Source organism: Lepidochelys olivacea (assembly GCF_965140295.1).
Source record: "Lepidochelys olivacea isolate rLepOli2 genome assembly, chromosome: 6".
In the NCBI taxonomy this organism is placed as follows: domain Eukaryota; kingdom Metazoa; phylum Chordata; order Testudines; family Cheloniidae; genus Lepidochelys; species Lepidochelys olivacea.
Genome location: NC_140416.1, coordinates 106,934,899 through 106,961,491, shown reverse-complemented (window position 1 = coordinate 106,961,491; position 26,593 = coordinate 106,934,899). Strand labels below are relative to the sequence as shown.

Sequence of the window (26,593 nt, the reverse complement as noted above, 5' to 3'; positions counted from 1 at the left end):
GCTTCTGAGATACACCAGGTTTTCAGACAATTACAATTCTCACTTCCCTGTAATGACAGCCCCTCCGTTTAAAGTTCTTATAGGGCAGCATCTTCTAACATGCCCCCTTTCCTTGCACTTAAAACAAGTTACCTATGGGATATCACTCTTCCTGGCACAAGATGATGTCTCAGTTCTTTGTTCAACTTCTGCAGCTGTCTTGGTTCCTGCACTCTGGGGCCTAGTATCTTTCATAGACACCTGGGAAGGTCTAGTCCCCGTGTCAGCCAGCAATCCATATAATCTCTAGTTCCCTAGGGCAGACCCAACTTAGGTGTTCCTCTTGGTGACAGTCCATGCACCCAAATGCAGGTCTCCTTCCCTTTTGGCATTTGTGACCAGCTGGCCTGTCTGGTCACTGTTACAGCTGCTGTGCACCTTGCCAAGCCTGGGACCGGAACTTCTGTGTAGGTACCTCACTTCATTCTCATCTCTCCTTGATAGGAGAGGGTTTTTGAGTCCCATTTGGGCACCATGGGTAACAGCGCAGGCAGTTCCTACAGTCTCTCTTCAGCCAGATGTGGTGCTGTGGGTATGCACCCACCTTCATTTCCCCCAATTGAGCAGCAATAGGATCACTTTAACAGCCCAAGGCAAGCAGAAACCAGCTCACACTAACAAATGGCAGGTCCCCTTTTAATAGCATTTGAAGACAGGAGCAATTACCATACACAGTTCATAAGGTCTCTGGTTCAGTGCCCCCCAAAAGTCTCTAGTTAGGCCTAGAGCCAGAGTGAAAATTACCCCCACTGCAGCCTGCATGGATTCTACTCCCCTCTCTTGCTCAGCTAGCTTCTGTTCCTCTTCCTGTTTATATAGCCCAGCCATAGGGTGGGGCAGGGCCTCCTTGATTACACCCCGGACTGTCCCAGGTATAGGCTTCAGATTGTCCCTTAAGGAGGTAGTGCACTGCTTCACATACCTAGATTGCATGCCGGTGTTACAAATGGAAGTCACATTCTTTCAGTCAGAAGTACAGACATAAATTCCTCCAATTCTTCTGGCTACTCTTCCCTGTCCCACCAACATGTTCTCAATCTTGTTTGGAATAATCCAAAACCAGCTGAGCCCTCATCCAAGTCCTGGTTTCATACAGACACTGGGTTATTCGTTCCACTGTTCTGGCTAGGTCAGATGTCATGGAGCAGTAGCTTGCATGTTTTCTAACCCTTTCTTACACCCCATAACTGTTTACTTTCCCACTTTGGCATATTATTCATTTTATTTTGCACTAGGGTGGAAGATGGTTTTTATTTTTTGGGGAAAAAAATCCATGTATGGAATTTGAGCCATTCTCTGAATTTTTCATCCAAAGCATGCTTCTGACTGAGCCATGGAATGGCATGGTTATTCCAAACCCACTCTGTACTAGCCGCAGCTGTGTAAGTAATTCACTGTTTGTGCGAGGAGATCTGAGATGGGTAGGGATGAAAGTAGGAAGAATTGATAAAAATTATGTTTTCATTTTAAATCCTTTCAGCTGAACCCTCTCATTTATGTTAATGATATCATTTGGCAAAAATACTGTCATTGGTCAAATGGCCTCCTACTGACTATACAACAGCCTCTTATACTAGTTGCACATTTAGGATTCAATCCTGCGCTACTGAAGTCAATGGGAGTTTTGACTTTGATTTTATGGAAGTAGGATCAGGAACAGTAATGGCAAACAAAGGTAAAAATCAAATAATCTATTGCTTTTGTTATACAGATGTGTCCAAGCTCAAAAACAAAACTTTTTCATAGACTGGAGACTAGTATCCCATAATCCATTTAACACAGGTGGCAAATTCCTACTTGACATTCAGCATGTATGTGGAAATGCACTTTAATAAATTTTATTGGTTGAAACTTGGTCATGTGACCAAAAAGTAAATGATTACCTCTTCAGGCAGTGATAGCATGTTGGGCATAAGCAATAACTTCCACTGTGGACAGTGGGAAAAGGCCAGCACTGACAGCCAGAGAAAGCTGGCACCAGCAAAGAAAATCTGGCATTACAGCACTGCAGTTCTCTTTGGGAGAGGAGGAGCCAGCTCCAATGCCTCAGCCCTACTTCCTGAAAGCAATCAGTGTTCATTAGCCTTCCTTTTGTCCATAACTTTGTGATAAGGAGTGTCCCTGATTTCTGCTCACCATTTGTGGAAGGCTGCACCTGCTCTCCTTGCTCCAAACTGGATTTGTCTGGGGAAATGAGCCAAGGAGCCTGTGCCCACAGTACTGGTATCCCCAAATATTGCCTGTTCAGGTCTGCCCACCTTCCCCCAAAGGCCACTGTAGCCTGATAGAAAGGGGGCCAGGAACTTGCTCTCTATGGCTACTTCCAAACCACTTCCCCTAAATGTTACTTTTCCTTTCTCAGGGAATGCTATTTCCTGGAGGAAGAGGATCAGACAAGTACTCTGTAAGCACTGACTTCCCTTCTCTTGCACAGGCTTCTGTTGCTTAGTGGCAGACGGGCCCCAAATCTTGCTCATTGTACTCTGAAGACTGTTCCTTGAAGAGGGAGAGAAGTCTCTTGAGCATGGGGATAAAACTAGTGGGAAAGCCCCCCCCCAAACATCAATCAATAAAACACCAATGCTTTGGCATTTGCTTTCTCATGAAACAAAAATGGGGTTCTAGTACGCTGGGTAGAGTGACTAAGTGATGAATCTATCTTCTAAAGAAGACTACTGAAATCATCTAAGAGATGGATACTCTGGCTTAGATGTTTCTAATAATTCATCCACTCAAGAAAAGAAATCCATCACTCTTTAAAAAGAGAAAAAAACCTCTTCATTTTAAGAGCTATACGATTACTGAGACGGATAGATCATATTGCCCGTTAGTAAGAGCTGCGTGATCCTTAAGCCTTAGAAAACAATTAACTGGGTCAGGGCATGCATCTATGTTAATGTCATTTAAGTGTAGTGGAATTCCCGTTGAAATTCTTTGTGCTGTAAGGCAGTGCCAAGAAATATACTTAATATCCCCATTTAAGCTGCCACAGCTCCAGCACACCCAATTGATGAAACGTTTAATTTTGTCACAATTTGGGGATTTATGCAAATCTGACGTTTACTAGTTTTAATTTTTTTCTGAAGATCTGAAGGCTTTTCGGGCATTTTTCCAGGCTGACTTAATCCTCCTTTACGGGAACCCATGGGTTCAACACCACAACTGTATACGTGGTCCAGAGTATTTAGGTAGGATTTAGTCAGGTATGAATTATTAGATATGAAGTCTCTAGACAAATCTGTCCTAGAAGCATAATCCTGAGACGGAACTAAAGAATCCAGAGTTGGTTTGCCAAATAAATTAAATAGAATGTGTATGACTTGCAAATAAGGGGAGGAAAACCATTGTGTGTTTGAATGCCTTGAGTTTGTCTTGTATTGAATTAAATGATATTAGCATCTCTTCATTATCTCTGAGCCTTAGTGCAATGTTTCCCAAATGATAGGACTCACCAGTGGGACATAAGAAGGTTCTAGGTGGGTTGCAGGCCCAGTGCAGAGGGGAGGCCCTGGGCAGTGAGGGGGAGGTAGGTGGAAAGCAAGCCTGCCCCACACTCACACCATAGAGGTGGGCTCTGTTCTGCATGGCTGCGCCCAGTTCCACACTCCAGGCATTGTAACCTGGCACATTGGGTTGCAGTGCTGCTTATGTTTGGGTCAGCTACCCCTCCATCAGCTGTAAGAAATGTGGGTTTTCCAAAGCTTTTTCTGGAGGATGGAAGGACTGATTAAGGTTACAGTATGGAAAATGGGGAGAAGTTTTCTGTGGGGTCAGATGGATTTCTTAGGGAACTGCTGCTGCTCATGTCATTGATATATTTGATTGATTTAAAAAAAATTGTTTGCATCCAAAGGGTGATAGGTGAAATGCATAGAGGTAAATGACCAAGTGGCTAGGAGTGCTACCCCATTATCTGGGAAACCTAAGTTAGCTCTGTTGTGCCACAGATTTCCTGAATTATCTTGGGAAAGTCACTTAGCCTCTCTGGGTTCAAGCCATAAAGGTCCTTGGGCACCTTATTCTCATTTTAAGGCCACTACAATCTACAAAACTGCTGCTTAGTTGTCACCTAATCCTGTAGGCACCTAAGCTAACTTGGCACCTAAATTGTTGCCTTAAAGCATGTGCACTGTTGCCCCACATAGGCACTTTGTCTCTGCAACCTCGCTCAAGGCACCCAGGTGCCTATCTCAGAAAGGGAAGTGGCTTAGCATACAGTATCCCGGCTTAGTGTGCTGGCTTTGTGGATTACAGTCTAAGATGCCTGTCCCTCTCCATTTATTGTATAGGAACCTAGGTGCCTAACTTGGGCTATGTGGATTGCGGTGTTCTTCCTGTGATTTTCTAGGCGCTGTGACAGTCAGCATTGGAACGCCTAAGGAACATACATCTACACTCCATTAAAAGACCACAGCACAGCACTGGCTGGCTGTGTCAGCTGACTTGGACTAGCGGGGCTAAAAATTGCAGTGTAGACATTTGGGCTCTGGCTGAAGCCCAGGCTCTGAAACCCTGAGAGGGTGGGTTTCAGATGCTGGATGCCAGCCCGAGCCCTGACATCGATTTTTTTAGCTCCACAGCCCAAGCCTCATATACCTGAGTCAATTGATTGGGTTTTGCAATTCAGTGCAGTGGGATTTTTATTGCTGCATAGATATATCCTAAGTCCCTTGTGTCTCTGGGTCTCATTTACTCTTGTGTACACTGAGGATATTCATACTTACCTACTGCACACAGATGTTGAGAGGATAAATACATGAAAGATTGTAAGGTGCTTAGATATGGTAATAAGGGTCCTGTAAAGTACCTAAGACTGACAGACTAAATAAATAAATATTTAGTTGAGGGTTTAATAAAATAGAGAGAGATCTTGATCTAAAGCCCACTTGAAGTCAATAGGAGTCTTTCCACTGATGTCAGAGTTTTGTATCAGTCCCATAATAGATTATTAGAACTAAAACACTGCTTATTTTCACCATTTATGTTGTCTGGTATTTGTTTTTTCACTCCTCTTGAGGTCATGTAATTAAACTAAACGGGTCAGTTTCACCATCTGTTTCTAAACCATTTCACTTTTTGGTTCTCTAACACTGTCACAGTGCTGCTGGGTTTCAGTTTTCAGCACTGCAGGAGAATAATAAAATTTCATAGGAATGGCTTTGATTGAAATTTTAAAGAATTATGAAAACATTTTCTATTTATATCAGATTCTGAAAAATCCTTTAAAAATCATGGGAAAAAACCCCCAAACAAAACGTCTGGTTCTATTTAACCATGCCCCTTTACCAGGAACATTTTTCAGTGACTGATAATCACATTTTGTTATACCTACTTAACAATATATTGTTGAACTCATTGTTCTGTACTGAATAATAGATCATACCTGTTTATCTATAGACAGTAACAGCACTATATATAGGTACTTAACCACTATAATAGTGTACATGTAACTATGTTATACAGCATGGGCCAAATTCTGCCTTCAGTAGCAAATTGAAGACAAATAGAGGTCTCACAGGTATAACTGAGGGAAAAATTTAGCTCTGTGGATACAGTTGCTGGTCAGCTTAGCTTTTTACAAATACTGAATGGGTGGTGAAAATCATTTCAATGCAGTATAACGTGCAAGAAGAATTTTGCTGGCAAGACAACTCAGATAGCACCACAAAAATGGCTTGCTGCCTTAAGGAAATACAAAAGAATAAATGAAGGGCAAAAGTTACCAAATACCAGAATCAGAACCACAACATTTAAAAAAAATAAAAAGTGTAACTCTCCCATAAAATATTCACAATTTCATAACACTCTGAAATGCAGATGGAAAAGACACCTAATGAAAATGATAAAAGAACTAAAGCATACAGAACAACACACACCAGCATCTGCAATCTAAACCAGAAATAACCCAAACAATTATGAAAAGTTGTAGATTTTTGCCATAGACACATTGCTATGAGAATTGTACATATTTTCCAAGGGGCTCACAGGTGCTCCATCGGCCTCCTACATAGGTTGTAAATCTAGAGACCATTGCTTGTATCACTGAGGGAGCACTGTATCACTGTCAGTGGGACTGGAGTCAGGGAACCCCTGGAGGGACTACTATAGAGCGAACACTAGAGGAATTGGAAACATGGAGAGTTAGGCTGGATGCAACTCAGCTACATGGACAGAGCAGTCCACAGGGTTTAGTAAAGTTCCATTTGTTCAATTTAACCTGCATTCAGTTTCACGTAGTGCTACTGAAACAAGTACAACTCAGATCTAGAAGGTATGGAGTATCCTCGCTTGGTCACCACATGTGATGGATCATGAGAATAATATCAGGAGATTGAATCTCTCTGACAGCCTAATGGGATGGGTTCTTCACCAGCTGACTGAATATCAGTCTGCTGAGAAAAAATGTCAAGAGTAGTCAAAGGCCAAAGAGCTGTCTCTCTCTCGCTCTCTCTCTCTCTTCCTGAAACTTTTGTCCTGGAGAGAGGGTGGAGAAACCAGCCATGTAGTCTAAAGACTAGACCCATCTAGCGGAAAATGTGGGGAGGTTGGATGTCCTTTGCAGTCATTGTGAGCAGTAGCCCTGACTCCTATTCTTCAACATGTTTTTCCTTGTCTGTTAAATGACCCTGCAGATGAGATATAAAACTCGTGATCACTAGACTATGTTGTACTTTTCCTAAGTGCAGGAGCATTAACCACTGTGTCTTGGCCACATTCTACTTTGCCTACTTGCAGCTTCATTTTGTGCTCTACTGTCACAGGGGGCCCTGCATGTGAAGCAGACCCACCCCTGTTGGCCCAGTGCAGGGCTGGTACACGCTGTCATGCTATTGGGGTGACTCCCTGTGGGCTCAGGCAATTGCAATAAGGAAAGCTCAGAGCCCCCTGGTGGGACCAAGCAAACAACCAGTCTGTAGCCCCTGCGTGAGGCAGAGCAGAGTAAACTGTTTATGGCTCCTGAGCCTCCTGGCTGGGGCAGGCAATAGCAGTTGGGGGTTCTGACCCTCTGGGCAGGGCGGAACAATTAGTCTGTAGCCCCTGGTCAGAGCAGAGCAAGCCCTCAGTAGCCAAACCTAGTGGCAATGTAAGGGGGTGGGGGTAGGGGAACCTGCACCCCCCTACGCCACCAGGTTCTGACCCAGGGCCCTATGAAGTGAGGAAATTACCAGGTAAGGGGTTAAACATCAGCTTCTAATACATTCCCTGGGTTACTTCCTACTGCTAGTCTCGGCATTGCAGTCAGTCTCCACAGCTAGCTGGTCATCCACAGTGTTGTACAGGCCACAGTTCCCACCACTTGGAGAGCTGCAGGCACTTCTGCTGAAGCCTGCAATACATGTCCTTCCTCCTCCTCAGCCAGCCCAGACTGAGCTGGACTGCCTCCTTTTATCTGTCCCTTCCACCTGGAGCATGCGCAGCAGGGTCAAGGGAGAGTGGTCTCCTGGGTCCTTGGTGATTGGTCAGGCCCCACTGGCCCAGTGCAGGGGTTGGTGCACCCCATCACACCTACCTCTATTAAACAAGTCTATTAAACTAGTTCCAAGTTTCACCCCAGAGGTGGGTGCATTTCACGGGTGGATGGAGGGATCTCTGAATTAAGGCCAAATTTTGAGATGCAAATTTTTTAAACAGCTGCAATTCCCATCAACTTTACTGGAAATCAGAAATCAGTTGGGACAGCAGAACATGGGGGAGGGTTCCTCAGCAGTCCAGCCTTAGCATAGCACAGAGCCAGCATCTGTGTTCCTCCTTTTATACCTCATCACAGTGAATTGAAGTGTTTGGTGGGTAGAATTAACAGACCAAATCTATCCTTGATGTAATTCCAGTGACTTTAATGAAACAACACGATGGAAGGATTTAGGCCAGCATTTTTGCTGTTGGGCTGGAGGTAGTTCTCTGCAAGACTGGGGTGGAAAACTGATTACATTGTGAAGCTTAGATGCAGTGGGTAGCAACAAAAATTACAAAAGGCCTGAAAAACTGAGGAATCCATAATGTTTTTGTGTCTGTGGTTTTCCACTGGCTCTGGACATGACTCTTTGATTTTGGCATCATATCCATTCCCACTTCAATGGATTAGGATAGTAAAAACTCAGGGGATTATTGTCTCTAAATCAAGCCCATCATTCCAGTGTGTATACAAAAGTGAGCTGAGGGACCTGAGATCTTGCCAAAACCCCAGAAGCTGAAAACAAGCACCATTATTTTTTTTTAAATTGTCAGACACTTTTTAGTGCTTATGCAGTTCTTAGTCCATCTATTTTATTGCTGCTCTCTCTTGATTTGATAGCATGAGGGTTAGTCCAGAGGTGAGCAAACTATGGCCTGGGGGCTGCATCCAGGCCTTCAGACATTTTAATCTGGCCCTCAAGCTCCTGCCGAGGAGCGGGGTCCAGGGCTTGCCCCGCTGCACGTGTGCTGTGGCTTCACGTGGCTCCCAGAAGCAGCAGCATGTCCACCCCCTCCGGCTCCTACACGTAGGGGCAGATGGGGGATCCGCACACCACCCCAAGTGCTGCTCCCACCGCTTCCATTGGCTGCCCTCTGAACCCCTCCCACTTTCCGAACCCCTCGGTTCAACCCTTCTACACCCCAGAGCCCACACCCCAAGCCAAAGCCCTCACCCCCCCAACCGCACCCCAACCCTCTTCTCCAGCCTGGAGGGTTCTCCTGCACCCTGAACTCCTCATTTCTGCCCCCCCAGCCTGCACCCCAGCTGGAGCCCTCATCCCCTCCTACACCCCAACACCCAATTTCATGAGCATTCGTGGCCCGCGATACAATTTCCATACCCAGATGTGGCCCTCAGGGCAAAAAGTTTGCCCACCCCTGGTTTAGTGCCTCCCATAAATCAGCAGAGGAAGCTCTGCTTCTGGAGGAGGAGACTGAGTTCAGTGCATTGGTGGGGCAGATAGAGACAAATACCCCTTTTCTACCTGATAGCTCTATAACCTTAATTTTCAAAAGATCCCCTTGGATCCCTCTGGGGGGGTTTAAGCAGTCTGCAACCCCCTGCTGAAACAAGGCTCCCATTTATTGTTAATCTCAGATTTCACTCTTTGTGTGCGCCACAGAATGACTTGAGGTTCACGGACATTATGATTTTTAAAGTATTTTTGATGCTTGTTTTTGGCACAGTTATTGTGCAGAATTTATACAATTATATAAAGTGTTAGTAGTTTATATTAATCACTATGTATTTGTGGTTGTATTTACAGGCCCCCATCATGATGTGCTAGGGGCTGTTCAATCTCATTTTTGGAAATGTTATCAATAAAAAGGTAGGTGCATACAACTGCATCCAGGTATTTGCATGCATTTTGGCACCAATCCCACAGTGTGTATGTACTTGCAATCACACCTGGCCATTAGGTGCCTGACTGTGTGGGTATACAAATATATTTGTGCAATTATAAGTCTAGCTTTGAAAATCTAACCTTTAATGTTGTATGTTTTTATTCTCGGGTTTGTTCCCCTTCCCTCAGTAGCATGAAATAAATCAGGTAAGACGATGAGTTATTAGTCAGGATTCTTGTTGATATTTAAAAAGAAATTTGAATCATAATCAGCATTAAAGGAGGACAAATGCAGCAACCAAGAGGTAGAACTGATTTAAAAGCATATTCTTTTTACTGGCTTTTATATCCTTCCCAAGAAAAATGCAAACAATCCACACAATTGGTGCACAAGTGGTACAACACAAATATGTTTTTAGAACCAGATTATTCTTAGTATGGAACAGCAAAATGAATAGTCTGAGCATTCATCCGATGGAATTTCCACACGAGACTATAGATTTTATCCATCCATTTGTAAATTGATTTATACATACTATAATCAGATTTAGCCTAAAATTGATTATCTGAAGAATTTATTGAAATAAAGTCTCGAAGGTATTTGGGAAGTGACCACACTTTGGGAAAGTGACCCGCTTCTCCAGATTGCTCTCATGTGCCCCATCTCATTCAGATACCCAAATCTGACTTGAGGGGTCTTATTATCCTGGCTGTTTGCAAATTGTCCATTGTAATTTTAGATTATTGTAATTTGAATTATTTTGTTGTTCTTGAGGCACCACGAGTACTGTGATTCTAAAGTTTCACTGAGGACAACTAGAAATAAACATCCTATGTATTGTTTCATAGCTGATTCCATTGGAATGGCTTGCTAAATTGTCATAATTTAGGGCCTGACCCTGCCATCCTTACTCAGGCAAAATTCCCACTGTAGGATCTGACCCATATTGTTTACTGTGTTTCTATTGTTGTCTTTCATTTAAGTTGGAATACAGTAAGTACATTCTAGATTTAAACACTTAAAAGAACAAATTTGTTTGGTTATCTAAACCTTGGAAACACCTTCAAAGAGGTGATCTTAGTATCTTGTAATTTTCTGTACACTGTAAATGGTTACTTGGAATGTGCTACTATTTGTCTTCCCTGAAAGAAAAAAAAAATACTGACCAAAAGAATTTAAAGTGCTTAAGAATTTTAACCACGGAGGATACACTGGGAGGCTAGAATGGCACATGGTGCTGAGCCTGTCAGATTCTTAAAATACCAAACAATTTGGGTCTATAATCCTGTCACTCTTTTTGTGTATCTGAAAAAATATCCTTATTAATTGAAACCTGAGATTTCAGGCAAGACATCTGATTTTTGCAGTACCCATATAATAAATATCAAGTGGGACTTTGGGTATAAAAAAATGCAGAGGCACTGCTTTCTAAACAGACCTTCTGAAGCCTCACCCAAAAAAAAAAAATCTGAAAAATACAACTCAATAACAATTCTCCTGGATCATATTATCCATATTTCCCTTTCCCCATTTCTGTTATCGATATTTTCTTTGAAAGTATCTTTTTTAAACAGTCCATGTGCTCCTGTTTATTACCCACCGGAAATTATGATTCTCAGTTTGTGACATCGTAACTGATTAATTTAAAAATTATGTCAGAAAGGGTTAAATCATGGTTGGTGCTGAACACAGTGGAAATTGGGTGCTCAGCATTTCACAGGATTGTGCCCATTATGAAGATTACGCTGTTATGTAGGGGGATAATTTATCAGCAACAGCAGGTGAGCTCTTAAGGAGAAAAGATTCAGAAGACATGTAAAGCATAAATCTGAGTGTTTTGAAATAAAATTCTTTTCAACATTTTCCAGGAAAGGTCAGCTGCACCTCAAGAGTCCAATAAAAGTAGATTTTTGTTTTTAATGCTAAGAATAGGAAGTTTTTAAACCTCCACATGAGCTACAATTTACTTATGACTTTCCAGAATGACGCAGGGCTTTATAACTAATCAGCTACTGGGCCACTCTTGGAATATTGTAGCCTTTGCTATCCGTGACCATTGACTCTACATGGAAAGGCATCAAGATGTCCCTATTCCCCTTAACAGGTCAACGTGGTGTGCAACTGATGAAGCAGCAAGGGAGATGGCTGGATCACAAAGGTTCACTGAGAATTTAGTCCATCACACCACACAGGATGTTGGTATTTTTATGCTACACATGAGAAAAAGATAGTTTTCTTTTCCTCAGCAGTAGTATCTGTGACATCCAGACTAGTAGAACCAGACCATTCTGAGCTGTGGGCGCTCTGATTTGCCAGGCTCAATAATACAATTGAGAGATTCTCAGTGGAAACCACTCATTTTCTTTCACAGGTCAGATCTGGACAGAGGTAGATGCTTCAGTGAGCAGAGGATTAAAGGGGGAGAAACCACTTTTACTACTGGGTTTTCAAGCCACTTTCATTTATTGAAATGTAGGATTTGCTTGAAAGCTGCATCCCACCACTTGGAAGATAAATCCCCATGCCCTTCATGACTGGTTAAAGTCAGTAAGGAGACCATGTACCAATTATTGCTGAGGATTGCTAAAGGAAAAGAAGTTGGAGGAAGTAATCCGGAGGCAGCCATTTTAGACTCAATTCTGAGTAATGGAGTGGAATTGGTTACCAAAATGAAGGTGGAAGGCAACTTCGATGAAAGTGATCATGAAATGATAGATTCAGGATTTTAAAAAAAGGAATGAGAGAGCAGCAAAATAAGGACAATGGACTTCAAAACAGCAGGTTTTAACATAGAACTGTTTTTCAGAGAACTGGTAGATAAGGTCCTATGGGAAGAAAATCTAAGGAAAAAAAGAATTCGGGAGAGAGACAATATTAAAGGCACAACATCAAACTATTCTGATGTGAAGGAAACATAGCAAGAATGGAAAGAGGCCAATATGACTGCATCAGGAGCTCTTTAATGACCTGGAAATAAAAAGGAATCCTACAAAAAGTGAAAACATGGATGAATTGCTAAGATGAGTACAACAAAATAGCACAAGAATGTAGAGACAAAATCAAAATGGCTCATGCACGAAATGAGTTACACCTGTAAAAGGACATAAAATGCAATAAGAAGAGGTTCTTTAAATATGTTAGAAACCAGAGAAAGATGAAGGAAAGTGTAGTCCCACTACTTAGCTGGGAAGGAGAGCTAATAACAGACAACACCAAGAAGGCCAAGGTATTTAATGCCTAGTTTGCTTCAATCTTTGCTAAAAAAGTTAAGTGTGACCAGTTCCTTAACACTATTAATATTAACAACAAGGGGGAAGGAACACAAACTAGAATATGGAAAGAACAAGTTAAAGAATTGTGATATACCTGGGAACAATCTAGATTAATAAGCAGTTGTGCCACCCTTGCCGTGCAACCTTGTGTGCCTTATCATGCCATGCTGAAGGAGGTCGCATCTGGTCCACTCACAGAGAGCCTTCTAGCATGCAAGCCACAACTGAATGTTTGTATGAAACTGCAGCCTGCCAGCTACACTTGGGTTACACTCTGACTCTCACCAGCCTGGATTATACTGCAGGGTGACCCCAACACACTCCAAGTCTTAGATTTCCCCCCAGAAATGTATGTCCTATACTGCCCAGCCTTCTCCTGGACAATACAAGTTATATTAACTCCATTATTTCTTCAATAGAAATAATATGCACACAACTTGCCACTCCAAATGGAGTTTCCAGACACTTCAATTCAAGCAAACTGGATTAGATAAAACAATAAAACAAATTTATTAACTGCAAAGAGATAGATTTTAAGTGAGTACAAGTAATAAGGCATAAAAGTCAGAATTGGTTAGAAGAAAAAGATAAAATGCAACTGCTGCCTAACTTAACAAATTATGTTAAATTCAAAGCAGTTTTCTTACCACCTGCTTTTAGTAATCTTACTGAACAAACTTCTTGGATCAAGACCCCTTCTCTCAGAATCCAGCTAATGCTTCCTTTTTCACTTCAAGTGTGGTGAATGCGATGGGCAGGGAGAGGGGGGTGCCTTGAGGTGTTTGTCCCTCCTGTTTATCCCTCCTGCTCCAGTTCTCCTCTTGAAAAAACATTTCCAGCTCGCTATCAGGAAACACAAAGCCAATGGGGAAGGATGTTCCCTGCTGCTTTTTCCTCACCTGTTTGAGCTTCCTTTGTTTCCCCTTCCTGCTTGATGATTCTGTTTATTGCTTAAATGCAAAAGAGCACACATTCCTTTGTTTAAGAAAAGCCTCTTCGCCAACCTCAGTTTGGAACTTTATGTACACTGTTGCCACATATTTTACCAGGACAATAATGACAAGCAAATTATGAGTTTTTAATAGGGCTGTCAATTAATAGCAGTTAATTAACATGATTAACTAAAAAAATCATGATTAAAAAAATTAATTGCGATTAATCACAGTTTTAATCACACTGTTAAACAATAGAATACCAATTGAAATTTACTAAATATTTTTGGATTTTTTTCTACATTTTCAAATATACTGATTTGTATTGCAACACAGAATAAAAAGTGTACAGTGCTCAATTTAGATTATTTTTTATTACAAATATTTGCACTGTAAAAATAAGCAAAAGAAATAGTATTTTTCAATTCACCTCATACAAGTACTGTAGTGCAATCTCTTTATTGTGAAAGTGTAATTTACAAATGTAGAAAATAAAACAATGTAAAACTTTAGAGCCTACAAGTCCACTCAGTTCTACTTCTTCAGCCAATCGCTAAGAGAAACAAGTTTGTTTACATTTATGGGAGATAATACTGCTGGCTTCTTATTTACAGTGTCACCTGAAAGTGAGACCAGGCATTCGCATGGCACTTTTGTAGCCGGAATTGTAAGGTGTTTACGTGCCAGATATGCTAAACATTCGTATGCCCCTTCATGCTTCAGCCACCATTCCAGAGGAGATGCTTCCATGCTGATGACACTAGTTAAAAAAAATGCGTTAATTAAATTTTGACTGAACTCCTTGGGGAAGAATAGTATGTCTCCTGCTCTGTTTTACCTGCATTCTGCCATATTTCATGTTATAGCAGTCTCGGGTGATGACCCAGCACACGTTCATTTTAAGAACACTTTCACTGCAGATATGACAAAACGCAAAGAAGGTACCAATGTGAGATTTCTAAAGATAGCTACAGCACTCGACCCAAAGTTTAGGAATCTGAAGTGCCTTCCAAAATCTGATCAGGACAGCGTGTGGCACATGCTTTCAGATGTCTTAAAAGAGCAACATTCTGATGCGGAAACTACAGCACCTGAACCATCAAAAATGAAAAATCAACCTTCTGCTGGTGGCATCTGACACAGATGATGAAAGTGAACATGCATTGGTTTGCGCTGCTTTGGATCGTTATAGAGCAGAACCTGTCATCAGCATGGATGCATGTCCTCTGGAATGGTGGTTGAAGATGAAGGGACATATGAATCTTTAGCGCATCTGGCACGTAAATGTCTTGCAATGCTGGCTATAACAGTTCCATGTGAATGCCTGTTCTCACTTTCAGATGTCATTGTAAACAAGAAGCGGGCAGCATTATCTCCTGCAAATGTAAACAAATTTGTTTGTCTGAGCAATTGGCTGAACAAGAAGTAGGACTGAGTGGACTTGTAGGCTCTAACGTTTTACATTGTTTGTTTTATTTTTGAATGCAGATTTTTTTGTATATAATTCTACATTTGCAAGGTCAACTTTCATGATAAAGAGAGTGTGTTACAGTACTTGTATTAGGCGAATTGAAAAATAATATTTGTTTTATTTCTTTGTTACAGTGCAAATATTTGTAATAAAAATATATATGAAATGAGCACTGTACACTTTGAATTATGTGTTGTAACTGAAATCGATGTATTTGAAAATGGAGAAAACATCAAAAATATTTAAATAAATGGTAGTCTATTATTGTTTAATCACGCTATTAATCGTGATTAATTTTTTTTAAATCGCTTGACAGCCCTAGTTTTTAAATGAACCCTCACAAGATATACTTTGTACAGAGATTATTACAATAATGTGTAGGGTGTTAATACAGGGATGCATTTTGTCACAAGGCTATTTAGGTAAGTTAGACATATTAAAGTTAACAGGGCCTGACTAAATTCATCCTGGGGTACTTCAGGAACTAGCTGAAGCAGTCTCAGAACAATAAGCAATTATCTTTGCACACTCACAGAGGATGGGTGAAGTCCCTGAGGACTGAAGGGCAACCATAGTACCTCTCTTTAAAAGGGAGGGGGGAAGAAGGACCCAGAGAATTATGGACCAGTCAACCTAACTTCAATACCTGGAAAGATACTAGAACAAATTATTAAACAGTCAATTTGTAAGCATCAAGAGCAGGGATTGGCAACCTTTGGCACACAGCCTGTCAGGGAAATCCACTGGCGGGCCGAGCCGGTTTGTTTACCTACATCGTCTGCAGGTTCAGCCAATCGCAGCTCCCACTGGCTGCAGTCTGCTGCTCCAGGCCAATGGGGGCTGTGGGAAGCGGCATGGGCCGAGGGATGTGCTGGCCACCGCTTCCCGCAGCTCCCATTGGCCTGGAACAGCGAACTGCGGCCAGTGGGAGCTGCGATCAGCCGAACTTGCGGACGCTGTAGCTAAACAAACCAGCCTGGCCCGCCAGCAGATTTCCCTGATGGGCCACTTGCCAAAGGTTGCCGATCCCTGATCTAGAGCATAAAAGGGTAATAAGTAATAGCCAGCATGGATTTGTCAAAAACATATCATGCCAAACCAACCTAATTTTCTTCTTTGACTGGGTTACTGGCCTAGTGAATGAGGGGGAAGCTATATATGTGATATATCTTGATTTTAGTAAGGTTTTTGAGAAGTCCCACATGACAGTCTCATAAACTAGGGAAATGTAATTTAGAGGGAATAATAAAGTGGATGCACAACTGGTTGAAAAGCATACTCAGCCTAGTTATCAGTGGTTCATTGTCAAATTGGGAGGACATATCTAGAGGAGCCCTGGGGTTTCTGTCATGGGTCTGGTACTGTTCCATGTTTTCATTACTGACTAGACAATGGGGTGGGGGGCACGCTTATGAAATATGCAGATGGAACTAAGTTGGGAGAGGTTGCAAGCATTTTGGAAGACAGGATTAGAATTCAAAGTGACCTTGACAAATTCGAGAATGAGTCTGAAATCAACAAGATAAATTCATTAAAGACAAAGGCAAAATATTACACTTAGGAAGGAAAAAAAAGCCATCAGATGCACCGGTACAAAATGGGAAATAACTGATTTGGCAGTAGTACTGCTGACAACAATCTAAGGTTTATAAAAAGAAAAGGAGTACTTGTGGCACCTTAGAGACTAACCAATTTATTTGAGCATGAGCTTTCGTGAGCTACAGCTCACTTCATCGGATGCATGCCGTGGAAACTGTAGCAGACTTTATATATATATACAGAGAATATGAAAAAATACCTCCTCCCACCCCACTGTCCAGCTGGTAATAGCTTATCTAAAGTGATCACCAGGTGGGCCATTTCCAGCACAAATCCAGGTTTTCTCACCCTCCACCCCCCCCACACAAATTCACTCTCCTGCTGGTGATAGCCCATCCAAAGTGACAACTCTTTACACAATGTGCATGATAATCAAGTTGGGCCATTTCCTGCACAAATCCAGGTTCTCTCACCCCCCTCCCAAAAACCACACACACAAACTCACTATCCTGCTGGTAATAGCTCATCCAAAGTGACCATTCTCCCTATAATGTGCATAATTAAGGTGGGCCATTTCCAGCACAAATCCAGGTTTTCTCACATTCCCCCCACCCCCATACACACACAAACTCACTCTCCTGCTGGTAAAACCCCTTCAAAACTGACCACTCTCCAAGTTTAAATCCAAGTTAAACCAGAACATCTGGGGGGGGGGTAGGAAAAAACAAGAGGAAATAGGCTACCTTGCATAATGACTTAGCCACTCCCAGTCTCTATTTAAGCCTAAATTAATAGTATCCAATTTGCAAATGAATTCCAATTCAGCAGTTTCTCACTGGAGTCTGGATTTGAAGTTTTTCTGTTGTAAGATAGCGACCTTCGTGTCTGTAATTGCATGACCAGAGAGATTGAAGTGTTCTCCGACTGGTTTATGAATGTTATAATTCTTGACATCTGATTTGTGTCCATTTATTCTTTTACGTAGAGACTGTCCAGTTTGACCAATGTACATGGCAGAGGGGCATTGCTGGCACATGATGGCATATATCACATTGGTGGATGTGCAGGTATACGAGCCTCTGATAGTGTGGCTGTTGTTATTAGGCCCTGTGATGGTATCCCCTGAATAGATATGTGGGCACAATTGGCAACGGGCTTTGTTGCAAGGATAAGTTCCTGGGTTAGTGGTGTATAAACTAAGGTTTATAGTGGATCACAAATTGAATATGAGCCAACAATGTGATGCAGTTGCAGAAAAGGCTAATATCATTCTGGGGTGTATTAAACAGGAGTGTTGGACATAAGACACAGGCGGTACTTGTCCTATTCTACTTGGTATTGGTGAGGCTTTCATCTGGGGCATTGTTTCCACTTTTGGGCACCAAACTTTAAGAAAGTGGTGAACAAATTGGAGAGCATCCGGGGAGAGCAGCTAAAATGATAAAATATTTAGAAAACCTGACCTATGAGGAAAAGTTTAAGAAAACTCTGGACAGGTTTAGTCTCGAGAAGAGAAGACTGAGGTAGGACCTGATAACAATCTTCAAATATGTTAAGGACTGTTATAAAGAGGACTGTGATCAGTTGTTCTCCATGTCCACCAAGTGCAGGACAAGAAGTAATGGGATTAATTTACAGCAAGGGATGTTTAGGTTAGATATTAGGAAAATCTTTCTAACTATAAGGGTAGTTAAGTCTGGAATAAGCTTCCAAAGGAGGTTGTGGAATCCCCGTCATTGGAGATTTGTAAGGACAGGTTGGACAAAGACCATTGCTAAAAGATGTAAGTATACTTGGTCCTGCCTCAGCATAGGGGGAAGGACTAGATCAGTGGTTCTCAAACTTTTTTATTGGTGACCACTTTCACCTAGCAAGCCTCTGAGTGTGACCCCCCCTAATAAATTAAAAACACATATATAAAACACCATTATAAATGCTGGAGGCAAAGTGGGGTTTGGGGTGGAGGCAGACAGCTCGCGACCCCTCAGGTAATAACCTCACAACCCGACCCCCAGTTTGAGAACCCCTGGACTACATGATCTCTCAAGGTCCCATCTAGCCCTACAGTTCTATGAATAAGATCATAGAACTGAAAAAAATCAATTATTTACACAACTCTGCTTAGTACCTGCTTCTCACTGCCATACCAAAAATAACTGCCAGTTCTTCATTAAGTTAAAGAGCTTAAGTTCCTTAAGACTTTGGGATGCATCTTCCATCCAAACCTGTTGATTGATATATATTAATGTTTCTAGATATTTTCTTATCTGCTTCTTATAAACAGCTATACTAGCTAAATTTCCATAACTCTCCAGTTGCTTAGACCCCTTATCCTTAATTTTCTAGTTAAGACATTTTTAAAAAGGAGTCTAGTAGTTCTGCCATTTTGGAGTCATCACAAGTGTGTCTCTTTTTTCTTTTTTCTTAATCACCCTCCTTTATTTGTAGTATGTCTTTGCTTTCTGCTATGTGGGGGAAAAGACTCTTTCCTACTCTGCCCTTTCCTCCTTTAATTCTTACCCAAACACCAGAATGTTCCAATGCATTTTGATCTCAACAGAAAAATATCGCAGAGTCAGAACCTATTTAGAATAGAGAGAACTGGGCAGCAAGGAAAAGCATTAAAAAAAATGAATTAGTTTCGGATAGTGAAATCTATTCCACCTGCAAAAAGCCCAGCTGAGCAATATGTAAGTGGAGTATGCAATGATTTGAAATCTACCACCTGAAACCAAGGGGCAAGGCTGCTGATACTCCAGTCTATAGGCTGGGATAGTGGTCACATCAGTTCTCTGCCAGTTGTATGGGAAGCTGGAGACACTGTATTGTATTAGTGCTGATATTTGACTCCTGCCCCCATTTGTCCTGATCCAGCCCGCAGTGTAGCCTTCTACCTCAGCCTAGGCAGGGCTCGTGCACAGGCTCTTCCATAGAATGTAGACACCCCTATATGACTGCTTGTCCAGCAAGCCTCTTACGCAGCCTCTGTACAGGTCTTAAACACTGTGGAATGGTTTACAATCAACTTTTTTCACACAGGTGAATTTCATCCATTTAAAGAAAAGAAAAGTAACAACAGTGGCATTTTGTTATTAGACAGATGTGGTCAAAATACACAAGTGGGCATTAGGAATTCCTGAGATAGAATCCTTGCTCTGATACCAGCTCATTGTGTGCAATGGGCAAGTCAACGAATGACTCTGCCTCAGTTTCACCCGTGTAAGATAGGAATAATACTGTTAACTGACCTCTGGGAGTTAGTCAATATTTATAAAGCACTTTGAAAAGGAAAAGTCTAGAATTTTCAAAAGCAGCTAAGACCCATTCTCAAGAGTCATTTAGGAGCATAAGTCCCACTGACTTTCAATGAGACATAGGTATCTACATCACTTTGGGGTTTTGAAATTTTTTTTGCTGAGTAGTTTGCTAACATTTATAAAATCATATTGACATGGGAATGACATTTAATAGAGAGCAGAAAGAATCAACAAAATAACACATTTCACTTATGTTTGTGAATAAAACAGCATGACTGTGTCAAAGAAATATGAATTCATAAAAGGAGTTGCTGGTATGTAGAGCTGAATTTTAAAGCCATATTTTGTGCAAGAAAAGGAAAATGTCTTGGAAGTATTTCAGGTTCAGGAAATAATTATCTGTTTATTTAATGAACTAAAGGTGTGTTTTTCCTTCATGTCTATTCATGATCCTTCATATATCACATTATGTGCTTTCTTTTCCAAATGTGTATAGGCAACTTCTGGAGAACGTGATCCATTTTTGCTTTGGCTGTACATTCAAATGGGTCTGGAAGTCTGAGCTCTGGAGCGGAGAGGCCAGAGGAGATGAACATCAGGGAACAGGTTGAATTGGACCCCCATATTAAATAGCCCTTTCCCCCAGTTTACATCAGTCTTAATTTTCATAGCTTGTATTTTTTTTATTTGCTTGTTCCCATCACTGTTTCCATTTTCTTCTTTTCTTGTATGTGTTAAATCAGGAGTGCTTATTCTGTTCACTTCTTGGTGTTGAAAAAGTGCAATAGCTCACTTTCAGAAATTCCTGCTTGCTTTAAACTCCCTGAAATGGTGCCACCAAAACCTGCTTTTAATTATTATGTAGAAGCTGGAGGAAGCCCTGTCGGGAAAGCAGTTCCAGAGAGAGTCAGAAGTTTTAAAGTTATTCATTAGCAATTAGTTTAATTCCTTTCTCTGTGCTTGAGGTGTTCTGCTCAGAGCAGAGGTCATTGTCTACCCTGCAGTATTAACACCTTGTCCTGCTGGAGGCATCGAATATTAGCTCTGGTTAGGTCATAACGGGATTGAATCTTCTTGGATTCTAGCGGGTATGAATGCAGAAATAAGTTGCAGAAGTAAGGAATGCAGAGAGGTTACCAGCTGATGTATGTGAATTTTAATGCTTGTCATTGAAAGGTGCATCACATGTCCTTGGTGTGAAACAGCATGGTATATTATTGTAGTTCTACAAGAAGGGACATATAGCTGCTGTGTAGAAGAATCAAGAGGAAGATTTACTGGATACTCCTTCAGTCAAAATAACTAATAAGAAATGGAAATTCTTTGAGCCAACAAACACAGTCTCGCCAGCTACCAAAGATCTGAAATTCCCCCCCCCCCCCGCCAACTTAAACCAGAATTTTTAAACCTGGGCACTTAAAATTAGACTCCTAAATCTATATCTAGACCCTTAATTATAAAAACTCACGATGGGCGGTGAGTTCCTGAGCTCACATTATGTTTATTGGGATTTGTGGGTGCTTGTCACTTAAATAAGGCTGGCATTTAAGAAACTAAATATGGATTAAGGAACCTAACTTTAGGCACCCACACTTGAAAATATTGGCCCTATCGTTTCCTAGAAGAGTGACCACTTTCCATGAAGTCACAAGAACACCCCTGGTCAGGTCATTTTTCATTTTCAAACTTCTTAGCCTGATGGCAGCACCAGTTCAAAAAGCTTAGGATCAATATAAGAGCAGCTCAAAAAGTAATTCACGCTGACTGCTTAAAAACAGACCGAGCAGAAGCTAAATGCTGCTGAGAGTAATGGAAAAGTTGTTCTGCATGCATTTAGGTATAGGCAATGGGCAAAGATCATTTTGAGGTGAACAAAGCATGAGCAAATTGGACAAGTTTGAGGTGCATTTAAAAATTGAGCCCAGCTGAGTTTGTTTCTTGGATGATCTTGCTTATTAACATTAGCTTCCTGCATCATTACCACCATTCCATTCTTACTCAGAACTGTTGCTCCCACCCCTTCCTCAGAAAATCTGATCTTGTCTCCAATGTCCTGTGACAATCAGGGTCCAGATATCCCAATGGGAGAACAGAGGGTTTGACTCAAGAATAAGCAGTTAAATCAGCTGATTGTATACGAGGTTACTGTGCTGTACAAATATGTCAATTAAGGTCTTTAGGGAAGATAAAGTGTTCAAAACTTAATCACTATGAGATAAATTCATAACCATGGCCTGGATATATATGTATATAGAGAACTGGGCTCAAACATCAGCTCCACCTCACAGCAGGACAGTGAGCAATCAGCTAGGGAAGGGCACCCCAAGCCAGGTGTTTACACAAAACCAGACTCAAGGAATGATACATTATACAATCCAGGAAAGACAAGAATGAGCTATTAAAGTTAATGGAAAGACATTGAGACAACTGGGGATATCCCCACTTTGAACATCTACAGTGACTGAAGATAAAAACGGCAAATGCTTTTAAAATGGAAGGGGTTTGAAACCGGAGAAAGACCCACATAATGTTGCTAGCTATCGACTCATATCTGTTGTCTGTGCCATTCCAGGTGCTGGAGTGTTTTATTCTTCATTGCATCTCCCCACAAATGGAGTCAATATTCAGCATCGAACAAGCAGGCTTTTGGAGAGGTCAGAGCACCTGCATTCAACTGCTTGCTTTGACAACAGTCATTAATAAAGATTTTCAGAAAAACCTGAAGAAGGGAGGAGCCTTATTTCTAGACCTAACAGCAGAATATGATGTGGCCTGGCACATGGGGCTCTTACCCCGCCTGGGTAGTCAGTGTGCTTAACTTCTCCTCTGCAACAGACATTTCCGAGTGTACATGGGAGGCAGAATTAATGTGTGAAAAATACAAACTAATGGTCTACCCAAGGGACTGTGCTGGTGCTGATGCTATTCAACTGTACAGAAACAACCTTCCACTCACTCAGTCCTGCAAGTTCACATATATGGATGGTATTTGCTTAGGCATCCAAGCATGGTGACTCCCAGAACTTAAAGGTGCCCTAAAGGCTGATTTGATTGGTTGAATACTGTAATCCATGACAGTATCCATGACATGAACAACCAAGTTTGTTTCAAGTGTGTTCCGTCTTTGCAATGGCAGAGCAGATCAAGAATGAAATATCTTTCTCAATGGTCATTGTTTGAAACATGAATCCCACACATTCTATTTTGGAGTAACTCTAGATAGATCTCTTACATATCTTAACCACCTGAGGAAAACTGTGGCTGTGATGAGGATACATAACAGCCTTCTATGCAAATTGGCCACATTTTCTTGGGGATCAAATGCTCAAACTCTCTGATCATCGGTTTAATCTTCTGTTACTCTGCAGCAGAAGACTGTGCTCTGGGCTGGCTCGGTTCTTCTCATGTCAAGTTGGTTGACACCCAGCTACACCCAACCATGCGCATCATAACCGGGATGATTTGACCTACAACAGTAATGTGGTTCCCTGTGTTAAGCAACGTCACTCCCCTACACATCTGTCATGAGGATGCTACAGCCAGAATGGTTGAGAAGATCAGGGCAAACCCGAGCGTATCACTGTACACAGACCTGTTTAACCCCCCCAAGAGAGTGCTTATTGTCAAGGCACCTGTTGTGGGCCCACTTGCCCTGTCCAGATATCTCTCTGACATCAATGTGGCATGAAGAACTGTCTGCAACTGACATCAGAAACTGGTCTCTTATAATATACCCAACCATGCATGTACCATGCTTTGATTTGCCACGCCACTCTTGGGCCTTTCTGAACCGATTTTGAATAGGCACAGGGTCAAGGTGCAGCCAGCCATCACACCTGGGGCCAATGAGAAGATCCCACATGCAGTTGTGGCCAAAGACAGACATCACACCTCACTGCTGGCTGCCAGCTCTGGCCAGATTGGATGGTGGTCTGAAGGCTCTGCACTTTGTTGATGAGGCTGCTGCAAATTGGCTTGGCAAGTTCCATTATCGTAACAATGTTCTTCTCTCCTGCCTCAAATCCCCTCTCTCATGGGAAGTTCACTGAACTTTTCATCTTTCAGTCATTTTGGGAGGACTGAGTGTGGGTTTTTTTTCAAATGGTTAACGACTTACTTTGAGTCTCCAATCATGGGTCCCTCATCCTCCTAATCGTGCCTAATCCCATGGCAGCTTTTACTAACCACTTTCACTGGCCACTCAACCATCCCTGAGTGCTTCCAGCATCTCCAGCAATTTCATGGACTGTTCAGATAACTGTTGTTTTTAGGGACCTCTCTTACTGAATCCCTATTGTTCATAAACATGAAATGTATATGCTTACCCTGAGATTTATCCATTTAGCGTGTTGCTTGAGCAGCTGTGGGGCAGACTGTAACATTGAGGTGGGAAATCTTTCTCTCAGACAAACTTCAGATAAGTCCCTGTAATACAAACAGAAGTATCTTCAGGGAACAATAGAAAGGAGAGGGCACTGAATATAAACTGAGAAATAACGGATTAATTTACCATAATTTATTAGAATTCAGAATGATTCTCCTCTCCTTGTCTCCTTAAAATGGAAGGTCCTCAAACAGCTAAAAAAGGCTGTGTAGTTTTGTGATCAGTTTAATGTTACTAAGTTAAGGATAACCAACTCTTCCACTGCAGGGTTTATCTGATCACTGCAGGGGTCAGGCAGGCATTTCCTTCTTTTTGTAGACACCATTGCACCAGTGCATTTTGACCTACCTCTGAAACATCAGACATAGGTCACTTGTTGGAAGTGGGATACCCAACATGATCAATTATTATTGAGAACTGCCATGCCCCAATTAGTTTAATAGAACACTACACCTTTTATCTCTGAAAAGTTAGAGACCCCATTAAAGCTATTCTTACCCCTCTCCCCACATGGTCTTAGGTGTAGTAACATCCCTCTATGCTTTATACAGGAATAAAATAACTGAAATGTGAAGTCAGATGCTGGCATGCTTGCGAACCATACGCCTGCTCTACTAAGAGAGCAGAGAAGAGCATCTGGAGAGAGATGAGAGAGTGTGGGTGGCAAAAGAAAAAACAACCAAGGCTGCACATTAGAAAGATAATATCCTTACTTTATTTTGTGGGTCTCAGGAGTGATTAAGAAAACATTGGGGCTTTAAAAATATTGTTGAAGACTACAGAGTGATTCACAAACACACTTCAAAGAAGGGAATTCTTGGATGTTTCACTGTAATGCCAGAATGTAGACGGGAGGGCAGCAGAACAGCAACACAAGAATGTAGTGATGGAGAAAGAACATAGCTGGAGAGGAAGAAAGAAGAGAGAGGCTGAAGATTGGGAGAGGTGGTCAGACAATATAGATTTGTTCAGATTGAGAACATGTGATTCCATGGTGGGGGCAGGTTCATTGCTTTTCAGAATTTGATTGTACAGGCAGGGATGCTAGCCAATGCTTAGCCATGTTTTCAGTAGAGGTGATGCATTAGCATGTTGGCCAATCAAATACTGAATTCAACTTCACACCACTGAGTGAATGACTCTACAAGAGCTTGTGAGGAACTTTTTGAGGAAGCATTTTGATTCAAAAAAATTCCAGTTAAATGTTGTGTGTGAAATGTGGTGGTTTGACAAAACTTTAACTAATAAAGGTTTCTCTGGTTCTGGAAGGAATTTCTGGTCACAGAGGGCATTTTTTAAAGACTGCTAGAGCTCTCTCATAGGACACTAACAGTAAAAGCTAGGTATCAATGGCATTTTTGAAAAATTCACCAGTGCTAACAAGGGCTGTGTAATGGAGTACTCTCGCTTCTCATGAGCACCCCTTTGGCCTAGTGTATGTGCCTGCTCTCTCTCTCAGATTGTCTCCAGGGAGGGAGCCTTGGGGCACTGCCCTAACCCAGAGCAGGAACAATGTCTTTGTACTCTTGGCTACAGCCCTCCAGCTGGGCCACTATAGTTCAGTTCCCCCTCTGAGGTGCCTCAGAGTCCAGGCCACTTCCCCCCAGTAGCTAACTGGGGGTCGGTGGGTGGGGAAGAAACCCAAGCCCACTACTCCGAGTCCCAGCCAAGGGACCCTGTAGGTAGCAGCCAGCTGCTGTGTCCCTTTAACTATGCCACATGGCTTCTCTAATTCCCTGGGCCACCTCCCCGTGCCATCTTCACCCTTACCTCAAGGTTCATAGAATCTTCTTTTTAACTGTTTGACTGTAGAATAAATTGTTATGCAGTGTCTTGGATGCAGTAAGAGACAGACATAAGGGCTCTGACAGTTTAGAGTTTTGCAAAAATAGTGAAACCAAGTTTTATGGTGTATCCCCTTTATTAAGTGTTACGGCAGTTTTGGTCCCTATCCTGCATTGTACTGAAAACTAGAGCTAGATGAATAGTACAAAAGAAGATGAGTAAGTTCAAATAATTTTATGGTCATATTATTAGGTGTTCATTAGTGTTCAAATGTCCATTGGAGATTCATAAATCTTAAGTGTTTGATACATGATTATTCATACCAAATAAGTGTTATTTGCTAGTTGTTAGACTCCTTTTAAAGAATTTTCAGGCATCTAATGGCGGAACAAAACCAACAGGATATGAGATTACCAATCACATACCACAAATAAGCAGAGAGTTGAAACAATGGGCTTACAAGTGCTAAGTTGAAATTTGTTCACCTATTAGTCAGTGAAGGGTTATCAATACATTAAATATCAATCAGTTCAAGAATGATACATGAACAGGAGAAAGACTAAACAAATAATTCTACCAGATATCCTGAGCATCATCCCAACTCAGTAGTTAAG

At 41.7% G+C, this 26,593-nt stretch overlaps 1 protein-coding gene across 1 annotated transcript in view; it reads right to left on the bottom strand.

Annotated features, from left to right (window-relative positions):
• Positions 1-26,593, bottom strand: part of PPP2R5C (protein phosphatase 2 regulatory subunit B'gamma) — a 326,481-nt gene that overhangs the window by 234,621 nt on the left and 65,267 nt on the right. Inside the window, exon 3 of the mRNA XM_084630786.1 lies at positions 24,136-24,235. Coding sequence (XP_084486912.1) covers positions 24,136-24,235 — 100 coding nt within the window. The remainder of the gene's footprint in view (positions 1-24,135; positions 24,236-26,593) is intronic.